The sequence below is a fragment of the Musca domestica genome, unplaced genomic scaffold (assembly GCF_030504385.1).
Source record: "Musca domestica strain aabys unplaced genomic scaffold, Musca_domestica.polishedcontigs.V.1.1 8, whole genome shotgun sequence".
NCBI classification, from domain to species: domain Eukaryota; kingdom Metazoa; phylum Arthropoda; class Insecta; order Diptera; family Muscidae; genus Musca; species Musca domestica.
In genome coordinates this window covers 21,230,906-21,246,551 of record NW_026712409.1, presented here as the reverse complement: position 1 = coordinate 21,246,551, position 15,646 = coordinate 21,230,906, and the positions used below count along the sequence as shown (strand labels likewise).

Here is a 15,646-nt window from a genome sequence, read left to right as displayed (position 1 = left end):
ACTTGTGACCTTTATTACGACTGTAAAATCAGGAATATTTTTAGTTGTTGGTCCATTTCAACCCCTAAAAATATATTGCGGACAACTTTAAAAACAATAGGCCTAGGCCTTCTGAGCCTAACCCTACCCTTATGAAAATTTTTGGTGAGGATCGAACGATAATTGCAATCTACATATAATAACCCCAACCTGTCGTGTAAGTTGGAAAATTTTCAGTTTTTGGTCCATTCAGCCCCTAAATATTATGCGATAATCTCGATAAGCAATAGGCTTCTATTCTATCTCATAACTCCACTCCATGCTACATTTCGTGAGAATCGGGCCATAATTGCGACCTGTAGATTTACTACAAATTAACATGGACAGACGGACGGACATACATAGTTAAATCGACACAATTCGGCTAGATAGGAAGATCCATATAAACTTTCCTATGTGGGAAGTCAATATTTTGAGCTGATAAATAATTGTTGGCCCAATGAAACTTATAACACCCCCAGCACATAGTGTTGTAGGGTATAAAAACAGGCCCCTCCTGCCTTGGTCCATCTATTTTGGCTACTTTGCTTTGAAAACTATCAAAACTTCGATTGAAGTGTCTTCCAGTTTTAGTTCTACTTTCATAACATTCTAGATTTTTTGTCTCTATTTATAGAAATGAATTTTTTTGTCGCACTGTGTAATTAAATATACAGATATGTGGACCGATATATATAGATGAAAGGAGGTTAAAGGATTCCAAAAATAGATTTTCATGGGGAAATTCTACTTGTGGCATTCGTGGAAAACCCCAAACGATCTTCTGTCCGCAGATTTAATGGTTTGCTACATGCCGAATGCACAAAAAATTAACGCTGAAATTTTGCAATAACAATGTGCAAAAAAACATTAATTCCGCAGCGTCTTAATATTTTCCACAGTCTTCCCACAGACAGGCAGTTCTGATAAGAAAAGCGTTAACGTATCAATACAAATTACGGAGAATTTGTGTTATGAGGACAGTATGAAAACGAATTGAGAACGAATAACAACGCGGTGGCAATAAAATTCGCAATTACAAAAAAAAAAAAAAAAAAAAAACAGACAATGAAAATCCTTTTGGTGTGCACAGTTGTGTGTGCCCTGGTGGCGGTGTCCTTGGCAGGACCGGTTAAGAAACTAAAAATCGAAAACAATATATCGGATAGCTCGAGTGAAGAGAGTATTGAAAATGTGGTCACAAAGAATTTGAATACCATCAACAAGGAAGACAACTCCTCCAGTGAGTCCGAAGAGGATAAAGAAAAATCGGCCCAGGATTCCGATTCCAGTGAAGAAGCGGTTGAACAAAAACCCGATACCAAAACCCTGTATGTTGTCCGGGATAATGGGGAAGATGGATCACAAGAGAATGATGTCCTTGGAAAGAAGCAGTACACAGTAGTTGTTGTGGATGACGACAACGAGGAGCAGAATAGTTTAGATAATGGGCGCTATCGACGTGCCATTCATCCCGAATTGCCGAATAACAACCACATTCATGTCAAGGATTTGGCTACCATGGAGAGTGAGAAAATGTTCAAGCTGAAACGAGCCCGTCGTGACAGTGACACATCATCAGAAGAAAGCTTCGCCGAGGACACACCAAACCTGGAGGATTCACTGGAACAATTTGTTCCATCGGGAAATCAGAAAATGGTAGCAAGGTATGCAAGACATACCGACAATTCATCCGAGGAGGACTCGTCCGAAGAGAAACAAGCCGCTGCTGAAAAAAACAGTGAACATGCAGCCGAGAAAGCCAAACACGATGAGGCCGTAAGGCGTCGAAGAAATGCCGATAAGTCTTCGGAGGAGGATTCCTCGGAAGAAAAGAAAGCGGCAGCTGATAAGCCAAGTGAGGCTGCAGCTGAGGAGGTGAAACACGAGGAGGCTGCTAGACGTCGCAGGAATGCTGATAAGTCCTCGGAGGAAGATTCTTCGGAAGAGAAGAAAGCGGCCGATGAAAAACCCAGTGAGTCTGCAACTGAGGAGGCCAAACATGAAGAGGCTGCTAGACGTCGCAGGAATGCTGATAAGTCCTCGGAGGAGGATTCCTCGGAAGAAAAGAAAGCGGCAGCTGAGAAGCCCAGTGAGGATCCAGCTGAGGAAGCCAAACACGAAGAGGCTGCTAGACGTCGCAGGAATGCTGATAAGTCCTCGGAGGAAGATTCTTCCGAAGAAAAACAGGCAGCAGCTGAAAAACCTAATGAGTCCCCCGCAGAGGAAGCGAAACACGAAGAGGCAGCTAGACGTCGAAGAAATGCTGATAAATCTTCGGAAGAATCTTCCGAAGAAAATGAAGTAGCAGCCAAAAAACCCAGTGAGGCTCCCGCTGAGGAAGTCAAACACGAAGAGGCTGCGAGACGTCGGAGAAACACTGACAAATCCTCTGAGGAGGATTCCTCGGAAGAAAAACATGCAGCTTCGAACAAACATAGTGATGGCGCAACAGATGTCGTGGTGGCATTAAAACCTGAAAAGGCCGAAGAGGCATCTCCCAGCGAACAAGAATCTGCCCGAAGACGCCGCCGTAACGCAAATTCTTCAGAAGAAGATTCTTCCGAAGAACAAAGCAAGACCGCTGGAGATCCAGCAACAAATTCCGCTGCCAGACGTCGACGCAATACCTTTGCCGGTGACCTATATGTCAGTGAGGAGTTACCAAAAATCCGCAACATTGTCAGCGATTTGGATTACAACGAAGTAATTGTGTCGCTGAGTGCCGAAGAGAAACAAAAGGAAAGTGAAAGATATTTACTATTCGACAGGGAAGAAGATAACGACAAATCCGATGAAGAAGAGAAAATCGTAATAGATTCACCGGAGAATACCAAAAACGAAAAGAACAGCTCCGAGGAGGATTATGTTAAGGGTTGTGAGGGCAATGATACCTCCGATGAGTCGAATGAATTAAATGAAACCACTTACGATTAGAGAAGCTAAGTAAGGAAGCAGAAGTCAAGAATCTGCATGTAGTTATATAAAACATAAAATAATAATAAAAAACAAAAACATAAAATAAATTAAAAACGTAGTTAATTATTCACAAATTATCTTGCTTTGATGTTCATTTTGTTGTAGTTGTTGTCTTTACTCATTCCATTATCTATGATTCTAGACCCCTGCCCTTATCAGGGATTGGGGGGTCGTCACGCAGTAAAGGTAAGATCAGTTCTATAATCTTAGCTGTCAATCGAATGCATTCAACGTTTGATCACAAACAACAACATTACAAACAAAATACCACCTTTGATTTGGGAGCGAACAACTGATAAGGAGACAAAAGCAAACGATAGAATATTCCGAGAACCAGACGAACAAAAAAAAAAAAATGAAGAAAATAAAAAGTAGAAAAAACAAGAGATTTTCAAAACAAAAAAAAAATTGTAAGACTCAGGCGTCGGGAGGCTAACGAAAAATTGTCTATAAAATTTTGTAGATCCCGGGAGGCTAACGAAAAATTTTCTATAAAATTTTGTAGATCCCTGGAGGCTAACGAAATATTTTCTATAAAATTTTGTGGGCCTCAGGAGGCCAACGAAAATTTTTCTGTGAAAATTTTGTAGGCCCCGGGAGGCCAACGAAAAATTGTCTATAAAATTTTGTAGATTCCGGAGGCTAACGAAAAATTGTCAACAAAATTTTGTAGATCCCGGGAGGCCAATGGAAAATTTTCTATGAAAATTATTTGGGCCTCGGTAGGCAACCAAACATTTTCTATGACAATTTTTTAGGCCTCGGGAGGCCAACTAAAATTTCCTATGAAAATGTTGTGGGCCTCGGGAGGCCAACGACAAATTGTCTATAAAATTCATTTATTAAAATAATAGATATACCGGATCGAGTTTCACCAAATGGTAAAATTCGGTTGAATATGAAAAAATCTATTCAAGTAGGGCTGATATTACATATTAGGGGGGGGGGGAGTAAAATCCGTAACTTCGGATGAAGATGTATACCGAAGCTACATAAAAATCTGAGCCAATCTCGATAAAATTTGGCAGAGGTATTTTCGAGTAGTATCTGATGCTCGGTATCAAATATCATTGTTGTGGAGTGCATATTACGCATGTGAGGGACTTTAACATCAAATCGGATGAAACACATATATATGGGAGCTAGAGCTACATTTGAACCGATTTTAACCAAAATTTATATATATATATATATATATATATATATATATATATATATATATATATATATATATATTTATATATATATATATATATATATATATATATATATATATATATATATATATATATATATATATATATATATATATATATATATATGGGAGCTATAGCTATATCTGGACCGATTTTCATCAAATTTGATGTACTTTCTTCTAGACTGAATTCGGTCAGATGTTCCAAAATTCAGATCATTTGGACTGATGTTGGCCACTTGGTGCACAAGTAATCCGAAATCGCTTGAGGATATATATGGATGCTATATCCAAATCTGAACCGATCTTCAAAAAAATTGGCAGAGGTATTTCTGGGCAGTATATAATATCTGATACCAAATATCATTGCTATCTTAAACACCAAATGGGATGAAACATATGTATGGGAGCTATAGCCTATATCTGAACCAATTTGACGTACGTGCATCTAGAGTGAATTCGGTCGGATGTGCCAAAATTCAGGTCTTTTCGACTGATATTGGCCATTTGGTGCATTAACCCGAAATCGGTTAAATATATGGGAGCTATATCGAAATCTGATCCGATTATCACCAATTTCAATAGGGTTCGCCCTTGGGCCAAACAAGTATTGTATGGAAAATTTCATCTCAATCGGATAATAAATGCGAGCTGCATTTTGTTCACAAGAATACATGAACGGACAGACGAAATGTCATGCATAAGTAGACTAAGAAAGTGATTCTATGAAGATCCTCAAAAGTAACTATGGGTCTATCTAACCAGTATGTGGTGTACGGTATAAAAACAATCAACTTTGTAGACCTCCAGTTGGCCAACGAAAAATTTCTATGAAAAATTGTAGACCTAGGGAGGCCTATGAAAAAATTTCTATGCTAATTTGTAGGCCTCGGGAGGCCAACGAAATATTGTCTATAAAAATTTGTGGGCCTCGGGAGGCCAACGAAAAATTTGCTATGCTAATTTGTGGGCCTCGGGTTGGCCAACGTACATTTTTCTATGGCAATTTTGTGGGTCTCTTGTCGGCCAACAAAAAAATTTCTATGAAAATTCGTGGGCCTCTGGAGGTCGGCGAAAAATTTTCTATGGACATTTTGTAGGCCTCCGGTGGGCCAACTAGAAATTTTCTATGAAACTTTTGAGGTCCTTGGGAGGCCAACGGAATATATTCTATGACAAAATAGTGGGCCTAGGGAGGACAATTTTCTATAAAAATTTGTAGGCCTGGGGAGGCCAACGAAACATTTCCTATGAAAATTGGTAGGCCTAGGGAAGCAAACAAAACATTTTCTATGAGAATTTGTGGGCCTCTGGAGGCCAACGAAAAATTTTCTATGAAAATTGTTGAGGCCTCAGAGACCAAAGAGAAATTTTTCTATGAAAATTTTGTAGGCCTCCGGTCGGCCAAGGAGAGATTTTCTATGAAAATTTAGTAGGCTTTCGGTCGGCCAAGGAGAAATTTTCTATGAAAATTTAGTAGGCCTTCGGTCGACCAAGGAGAAATTTTCTATGAAAATTTCGTAGGCCAAAGAGATAATTTCTACGAAATTTTTTTAGGCCTCCGGTCGGCTAACGAGAAATTTTCTATGAAAATTTAGTAGACCTCCGGTTGGCCAACGAGAAATTTTCTATGAAAATTTAGTAGGCCTCCGGTCGGCCAATGAGAAATTTTCTATGAAAATTTAGTAGGCCTTCGGTCGGCCAACGAGAAATTTTCTATGAAAATTTTGTAGGCCAAGGAGAAATTTTTCTATGAACATTTTGTAGGCCTCCGGTTGGCCAACGAGAAATTTTCTATGAAAATTTAGTAGGCCTCCGGTCGGCCAAGCTGAAATTTTCTATGAAAATTTAGTAGGCCTTCGGTCGGCCAAGGAGAAATTTTCTATGAAAATTTTGTAGGCCAAAGAGAAAATTTTTACGAAAATTTGGTAGGCCTCCGGTCGGCCAAGGAGAAATTTTCTATGAAAATTTAGTAGGCCTCCGGCCGGCCAACGAAAAATTTTCTATGAAAATTTAGTAGGCCTCCGGTCGGGCAACGAGATTTTTTTATGAAAATTTGTGGGCCACTGGAGACCAGCGAAAATTTTTCTATGAAAATTTTGGAGGTCTCCAATTGGCCAACGAAACATTTTCTATGAAAATTTTGGAGGCCTCCGATTGGCCAACGAAACATTTTCTATGAAAATTTTGTAGGCCTCCGGTCGGAAAAACGAGAAATTTTCTATGACAAAAAAGTGGGCCTAGGAAGGCCAAGAAAAATTTTCTATGAAACATTTTCTATAAAAATTTGTAGGCCTGGAGAGGCCAACAAAAATTGGTAGGCTTAGGAAAGCCAACGAAAATTTGTGGGCCTCTGGAGGCCAGCGAACAATTTTCTATGAAAATTTTGTAGGCCTCGGGAGGCCATCGAAAAAGTTTTTATAAAAATTTTGTAGGCCTTGGCAATCGAAAAACGATCTTATAGTCCTTTTTTGAACCTCCTTATCGTAATCATATCCAAACTTTTTTTTTTTATTCCATAACATTATCACAGCTTAAATCGTACAATTTATTTTAAATAATTTACACAAGACGAGTAAGAAAACGAAACTAAATTCCAAAATTTTTAGTCATTTATTTTTCACCATAGATTTCCCGGATCAAGGCCTCCAACAAGAGATGATAATTGCGTTTCTTCTCCAAATCTTTCAGCTCCAGCAGTTTCTCTCTCGCCTTGTCTAGTTGCGATAACATTTCAGCTATTTCCGTTTGAATTTGTTTGCTTTCGTGACCATTGTATTCTCTGTGAGGGTTGCCATGTGCCGCCAATAGTTGATAATATAATTTCATATTGGTTTTTTGCAACGATTCCAGGGCTACGTCGATTTCATTTTGGGCAAATTCCAAATCCAACATATTGTCAAAATACTCGTTGGTCAGAACTGTGCTCTGGGAGCCGGATGAAGAGACTTCCTTGAGGAGATCGAGTTTTGGTTGTTGTTGGGGTGGGGTTATTTCGGTGGTTTTACTCAATTCCAGTAACTCATCCTGGGTATTTGGGGTGTTCTCGTCGTTCTCGTCGTTGAATACTTCATCATGATCTTCTTCGTTGTCATCAACCTCTTCAAATTGGAATTTCTCCGTTTCTTGAGAGAAATTTTCCTGGTTACCCAAAATTCGGAATAAAATATAATTTTCGGGATTGAAACCAAAGTGAGCCCTAAAAATTACCCGGCCATTCGAAGTTTCTTGGCTACTCTCCTTGGGTTGTTCAACGCCCTCTGTGGCAAGGGGATCTTGCGTTAGTTGTTCTTTAATTTCTGGGTTCATGGGCTCTACGCTTTCCCCGGAGACCATTTCCTGTTTTGTTGCTACATTGTCTGCATCTTGATCCACGGTGTAATAATGACTCTTAACAAAGTCTTTTTCAGACAACTTATCTTCGTCATCCCCATTTAAGCCAACAAATTTCACCACATCCCGATTATTTTCGTTTTCCTCCTCAGAACTCGAATCATCAAATGTATAAGGAACAAAGGGTGTCATTTCCTCCAACAACTTATCCCAATTGCTTAGGGTATCCTCTTCGGATTTCACACTATCATCTTTACTGCCACTACCAGTCTCCTTAACTTCATCCTCTTCCTCCGAAGTTGATCCAGCAATCACATTAGGATCAATGGTGAGCATATTCCTCTCCTCTTCACTTTTCCTGCCCGCATCTTCCACTGCTTCCTCCTCAACGCTTTCATCTGTGGCAAGAATTTCCCGCAACAGCTCATCCCAACTATTCAGGTCATCATCGTATTGGATATTAGGATCAATGGTGAGCATATTCCTCTTCTCTTCACTTTTCCTGCCCGCATCTTCCACTGCCTCCTCCTCAACGCTTTCATCTGTGGCAAGAATTTCCCGCAACAGCTCATCCCAACTATTCAGGTCATCATCGTATTGGACATTACCTCCCAAACCGAACAATAAATCGTCGTCATAATCATCACCATGATCATTGCCATCAAACCACGCCGAAGGACGTGCCAATAGTGGCGAACAAATGGCGAAAGCCAAAGCACATACAAAAATAAACCTCATCGTCGAAATGACAACACCACCAACTAACTGCTGCTTGCGAACAATACTAAAGCGTAGATTAAACTGATCTTAGGAAATATTTTGAAAAATGTTTTATAAGACACTAAACAAATTATTGCTGATAAGCCGAAGCGAAATGTTTTTTTTTCCTTTCAACATCTCATTTGCGCATTTATTAAAAATTGCTTTCGATTTGCTTCTTTGAAATGGAGGAGAAAAACAGATTCGCAGAAAGCATCGTTATCATTATTTTTTATTTTATTTGAAAGATGACAAAAAACCCCCCTCATCAATGCTTAGGTCAGCAGATTAGCTTGGGCTGGGAAATTCGGAAGATGACAAAAATAAGAGTTGTAAACACCGATCGGCCGCAGTGAACATTCTTCATCTTTGATAAGAAGACAGCCAGGAAGTCTATGCAGACAAGGCAGGTAGCCTATATAAACGTTATGATGGCCACGGGTCTCCCTGAACTCTTTGATATTGCGCTACTTTAAAATTTAATATTAAAATTTTTCGATGGCCTCCCGAGGCCCACAAATTTTCATAGAAAATTTTCCGTTGGCCTCCCGAGGCCCACAAATTTTCATAGAAAATTTTCCGTTGGCCTACCGAGGCCCACAAATTTTAATAGAAAATTTTTCGTTGGCCTCCCGAGGCCCACAAGTTTTCATAGAAAATTTTCGATGGCCTCCCGAGGCCCACTAATTATCATAGAAAATTTTCCGTTGGCCTACCGAGGCCCACAAATTTTAATAGAAAATTTTTCGTTGGCCTCCCGAGGCCCACAAGTTTTCATAGAAAATTTTCCGTTGGCCTCCCGGGGGCCACAAATTTTCCGTTGGCCTCCCGAGGCCCACAAATTTTCATAGAAAATTTTTCGTTGGCCTGCCGAGGCCCAAAAATTTTCATAGAAAATTTTTCGTTGGCCTGCCGAGGCCCAAAAATTTTCATAGAAAATTTTTCGTTGGCCTGCCGAGGCCCAAAAATTTTCATAGAAAATTTTTCGTTGGCCTGCCGAGGCCCAACAATTTTCATAGAAAATTTTTCGTTGGCCTGCCAAGGCCCAACAATTTTCATAGAAAAAATTTCTTTGGCCTCCCGAGGCCTATATAGTTTAACAGAACTAAGGCCTAAGCCTTAAGGCCTACAAAATTTTATAGAAACTTTTTCATTGGCCTCTTATGGCCTACATAATCGTATAGAAAAACTTTCGTTAAACTCTCGAGGTATACAAAATTTTATGTACAATCTTTCCTTGGCCTCTCAGACCTACAAAATCTTATTAATAAAATATTCCTTGGCATCTGGAGCCAAAAAATGTTATAGAATATTTGTTGTTGGCCCAGACTATAATAGAAAAATTACATGCATTTTCTTCACAAAAATACAGGGTGAGATGAAAAATCTGCAACCAACTTCAGACTGCTGTCATTTCCAAGCCACTCGTCCGACAGTTGTTAAAATTATTCCAGTCAAATGGTTCGAAAAGTAAAGAAGCGACTTGATTGAAACCCGCGTCGCAGTGGCCGAAAAATGGCTTGTGAGCTGAATATATCGCAATATTCCATTCGGCAAATATTGAAAAAAGCCCGGGGTAAAGCCATTGAAATTCCAAGAAGTGCAAGAACTTACACCGCAACAGAAAGAGCTAAAGAGTTGATTCGCTTGGCCGAAAGTGGTGAACTGACGAATTTGGTTTTCTCCGATGAGAAAATATTCGTTATCTAGAAGTTTGTAAACAAACAAAATGATCAAGGTCAGCTGAAAATCTGCACCTTCGGTTGGCCACCAGAACTCAAGCGCCGGCCATGATGATGGTGCGGGCCGCCATAACAGCCGATGGTCGCTCTCCGCTCGTATTAATCGCTCGACCGTGGCATCAAAATAAATGCCGAATATTATCGCGAAAATATTCTGGAGGGTGTATTAAAGCTTTGGGCACGCAAACATTTTGGACACAGGCCTTGGACATTCCAACAGGACTCAGCACCATCGCACTCAGCACGCGCCACCCAAGAATGGTTACAAAATGAGGTTCCTCGTCTCAGTTCCAGCGCACAATGGCCAACAAAATCTCCGGATATCAATCCGTTGGACTATTGTATCTGGAGTATTTTGGAATACAAGGATGGCACTAAAAAATACCAAAGTGTCGATCACTTCAAGCAAGCGCTTCGCTGGGAATGGGCCACAATACTGCGGAACAACATTCGGACAGCGTGCGACGGTTTCATTGGCCATTTGAAGGCCATAATTCGTGCCAAAGGTGACCAATTCGAACAAATTTAAACTTATTCTAAAATTTGATGCTATTTCCGACATTTCTAACTTCAATAAAATTTGAATAAAAAAGTTTGACTTTGTTGCTGTTCTTTTATCTCACCCTGTATGGGAACTAAAGTTATATCTGAACCGATTTCCTCCAAATTTGACGTGCTTGCTTCTAGACTGAATTTGGTCGGATGTACCCATAAGGTCATTTGGAGTGATATTGGGTATTCGGTGCATAAAAAACCCGAAATAGGTTGAATCGGTTGGGAGCTATGACTAACTTTGTGCCAAACAAATATGGTTTGGAAAATTTAATCTCAATCAGACAACAAATGCGACCTGCATTTTGTTCACAAAAATACATGGACAGACGGACGGACAGACCGACTGACATGCATAAATCGACTCAGAAAGTGATCCCATGGAGATCCTCAAAAGTAACTATGGGTCTATCTCGCTTCCTTCTCCATGTTACAAACAAATGCACAAAGACATAATACCCTTACCACTATGTGGCGTGGGTTATAAATATTTGCAATGAGTCGGAATCCTACAAAAATATTCCTTAAAATCAAATTTTTTTGAAGATTGAAAAATGTTATTTTCAAAATAGCTTTTCAAAATATATTTCAATATAAAATTTATTTGATCTGAAGCATTTTTATTTTTCTTTAACAGAACTCTTAAAATCTGCTTGTTTTCCTCTTAAATCTCCTTGAGTACTGCTTTCAAAAGCTGATGATAACTATGACGCTGTTCAATGCTTTGCAGTTCCATCAGAATGGAACGAATTCCGTCCAGACGAACTAACGAATCGGACAAAGCCTTGACCAAGTCCTTGTGCTGGGAACTGTTGTAATCATCTCCGTTCGTTTGTGTTGTCGATTTAACCAAATATTCGATATGGTAAGCATCATTTTTCAAATCTTCCGTATATTTATGATATTGATTTATTGCCAAATTGAACTTGTCCAAATATTCTGAGTGGGCCTGATTCAATATTTCACTATTTCGTGGTGAATAATTTAGGGCATGCGTCATTTTGATAATTTTTTCACCACTGTCTTCGTCATCAGCTTGAACATGGTGAGAACTTGGATGGCTTTCAGACGGGCCTGTTCCAACAACGTGATAAAAAAAATTCATATCAGGTGGAAGAGGGAACTTAAGAGTTGTTGGTAGCGTTGGCATCAAGAACACTGCGGGTGCTTCTGTAATCGTTTCGTCGGAGTCTGATTCATTTGATTGTCCAGCGTAATCATCATCATCGTAGTTAACCTCACTATTTCCATTTTTATCTTCGTTGCTCTTTGAATCATCATCATTGCCACTTTCATGTTTCTCCTCGGTCTTCAAATAAATGGAATATTGCAAATGTTGTTTCTCACTTGATTCCTTGCTCTCAGGCGAAGCGTCTTGTAAAATATGCTCCTCCTTTGATTCCTTGCTCTCCGGCGAAGCGTCTTGAAAAATATGCTCCTCCTTTGATTCCCTGCTCTCCGGCGAAGCGTCTTGTAAATGTTGCTCCTCCTTTGATTCCTTGCTCTCGTCCGGCAAAGCTTCATGTAGATTTTTCTCCTCCTTTGATTCCTTGCTCTCGTCCGGCAAAGCGTCTTCAGTTTGGAAATCAATGTCATGGTGCGCTACTTGCCACTGATAGTCATAATCGAATTCATACATTCCTGGCCCAAAGTCTCGATTGTTAAAATTTCTTGGATAATACTCCGGAAAGAACCGACCATGCACCATGGCAAGGGTGCCAAAACTTAGAAAAAGTATAAATAACTGCATTGCTTGGTTGTAACTTGAAAATGCTCAGCTTGGAATATTGGTCCACACTGAATCCCTAGCCTCCAGCGGTGTGCCTTTTATATGGAAATTATTTGTGGAAAACACTTTTTTTTTCATATTTAGCATCTTTTCATTCTCTCTGAAAAACCTAACAATAACAACAACAACAAGTGATAAGAATCGCATGTAAATGCGTTTTAGTTGACAAATCACAGAAACGGGAAGTGTTGTTGCAATTGTGGAGATATCGCAAGGCGATGCAAATAATCTTGATTAGGCGATTCATTAAATAAATGTGTTTATGATGCATCCAATGAATAAAGATGGTAAATCCCAAGTCAGGATAGATCAAAACAACCGACAATTGAAAGTGAATTTCTAGGTTTTAATACCCTCCACCATTGGGTAAAAAACAGTCTTATATACAATTATCTGAATTTAAACGAGCTCCACTTTAAACCGCAAATACCAGTGAAACCGGTCGAATAATGCTGTTAAATTTTTCAAAAAACTATACAGAGGGTGAGGCCCGCATGTGGAGGCCATACCGAAACGGGAACCTCCAAAAACAATTTTATATTTCAAGGATTGTCACCTACAAAATCTTCTTAAATACCAAATTTGAAACAATTTACTGACGTAAATGTGACTAGGATTACCAAAGTACCGAATATCGGTGGGTATCGTTATACTTACAGGGTGAGATAAAACAAGTTAAAAAGCAGTAAGTTCGGCCGGGCCGAAATTTAAATAACCTCCACAATTTGGATCGAATTTGGCTATTTCAAAAAAATAAAATCGATTAAAAATTCTGTTAAAATTCTAAAAATACCGAATGTAGCCGTTATATTAGAGTCTATAGGACGACGTGGACATGCATAGGCAACTTTTGTCATAAGCTATAACAATATTCAAATGCGAAACCTAAAAAAATAGGTGAATAATGTAGCTGAAATCATCAAAATACCGAATACAGGGAGGTACCGTTATATGAGGGATATACGAAGACGTGGACTTGCACAGACAATTTTCTGTCTTAGGCTGTAGTATCCATTACGAACCTCTAATACCAAATTTGAAACAATTCCGGTGAATAATGTCGCTAAAATCATCAAAATACCGATTATCGGAGGTACTATTATATGGGGGCTATACGAAGACGTGGACCTGCATAGAAAATTTTCTGTCATAGGCTGTAGTATCCGTTAAGAACTTCAACAACCAAATTTGAAACAATCCCGGTGAATAATGTCGGTAAAATCATCAAAATACCGAATATCGGGAGGTACCGTTATATAGGGGCTTTACAAAGACGTGGACCTGCACAGACAATTTTCGGTCTTAGGCTGTAGTATTCATTGCGAACTTCAAATACCAAATATGAAATAGTTCCGGTAAATAATGTCTCTAAATCATCAAAATACACAATATCGGGAGGTACCATTATATGGGACCTTCAAAAAGACGTGGACCTACATGTATTATGCTGTAGTATCCATTACGAACTTCAGAACCCAAATTTGAAACAATTCCGGTGAATAATGTCGCTAAAATCATCAAAATACCGAATATCGGGAGGTACCGTTATGTGGGGGCTATACCAAAACGTGGACCTACATGGCCCATTTCCAATACCAAAAGTTCTGCAGACATAATATACATTTAAGTAACATTTTATCAACCTACTTCATTTCGTTCGGAAGCTAGAGTGATTTCCACAGACGGACAGACATCGCTAAATCGACATACAATGTTATGCTGATATAGACAATTTTTTATTTCTAGGATTGTCATCTACCAAATCTTCTTAAATACCAAATTTGAAAAAATTTTCCCACGTAAATGTGACCAGGATTATTAAAATACCGAATATAAGTAGGTATCGTTGTATGTGCGCAATGGGGAAACGTGGATCATGCTTGATGCAAATGCCAATTTTTAGACAAATCTGTGGAAAAATGTGGCAAAAGTCATCAAAATACCGAGTACCGGGAGGTACCGTCATGTGGGAGCTATACCAAAACGTGGACCTATACATACAATGTTTCGCCACAAGAGCAAGAACCCATTATGACCTACAAATACCGATTTTTAGACAAATCCCTGGAAAAATGTGACAAAGATCATCAAAATACCAAATATCGGGAGGTACCATTATATGAGGGCTATACCAAAACGTGGACTTATATATAAAATGTTTCGCATCGCAGCTAGAGCTGATTATGACCAACAAATACCAATTTTAAGACAAATCCGTGAAAAAAATGAGGCAAAAGTTTTCAAAGTACCGAAATACCAAATATCCCAGACACTGTACCGTGATTTCAACAGACAAACGGACATTTTTAAATAGACTTAGAATTTTATGCTGATCATGAATATATATACTTTATGGGGCCTACAACGAAAATTTAGGGATGATACAAACGTAATATACCCTCCTTACTATGTTTAGGGTATAACAAGTATATCTGGTCCTTGAAACGAAATTCTTAAAGACATCCAAGTTTTTAGCATTGATATAAATTCCTAAAATATACACGAAGGCTATAATCTTCACAGCCCTAAAAACCAAATTATTTAAAAAAAAAATTAGAGTTCTGTCAGTTCCGGAAATTTTTAGTTTTAAAATATTTTCTTTTCTTTGCAAATACTCCTTATTTTTTGTCATAGTAGCCCTTAAAAAAATTCTTTAAAATTTCATTTTTTTTGGGTCCTGGTCCTTGAGCATAACTTTAAAAATCCATATTTATGAGTCGGATGGTCCTTGAAAAAAATTCTTCAAAAATCCACGATTATGAGTCTGATGGTCCTTGAACATAACCTTAAAAACACATATTTATGAGCCTAATGGTCCTTGAACATAACTTTAAAACACATAAATTTATGAGCCAAATGGTCCTTGGATTTTTTTTTAAATCCAAGTCTATAAGTATGATGGTCCTTTGAAAAAAATCTCTAAAAAATCCACGTCAATAAGTCTGATGGTCCTTTGAAAAAAAATCTCTTAAAAATCCACGTCTATAAATCTGATGGTCCTTTGAAAAAAAATTCTCTAAAAAATCCACGTCAATAAGTCTGATGGTCTTTTGAAATAAATTCTTCAAAAATCCACGATTATGAGTCTGATGGTCCTTGAACATAACTTTAAAAACACAAATTTATGAGCCAAATGGTCCTTGGATTTTTTTAAATCCAAGTCTATGGTCCTTTGAAAAAAATCTCTAAAAAATCCACGTCAATAAGTCTGATGGTCCTTTGAAAAAAAATCTCTTAAAAATGCTCGCCTATAAATCTGATGGTCCTTTGAAAAAAATC

At 38.6% G+C, this 15,646-nt stretch overlaps 1 protein-coding gene across 1 annotated transcript; it reads left to right on the top strand.

Annotated features, from left to right (window-relative positions):
• The first annotated feature begins 987 nt into the window (after positions 1–987).
• Positions 988–3,071, top strand: LOC101898244 (axoneme-associated protein mst101(2)-like). Its single transcript, XM_005177698.4, has one exon. The coding sequence runs from the start codon at positions 1,087–1,089 to the stop codon at positions 2,953–2,955; it is 1,869 nt and encodes a 622-aa protein (XP_005177755.1). The 5' UTR covers positions 988–1,086; the 3' UTR covers positions 2,956–3,071.
• The last annotated feature ends 12,575 nt before the right edge of the window (positions 3,072–15,646 follow it).

Bases quoted from the DNA above. Each gene is read 5' to 3' on its own strand.
- LOC101898244 (XM_005177698.4), top strand. From the start codon at position 1,087: ATGAAAATCCTTTTGGTGTGCACAGTTGTGTGTGCCCTGGTGGCGGTG.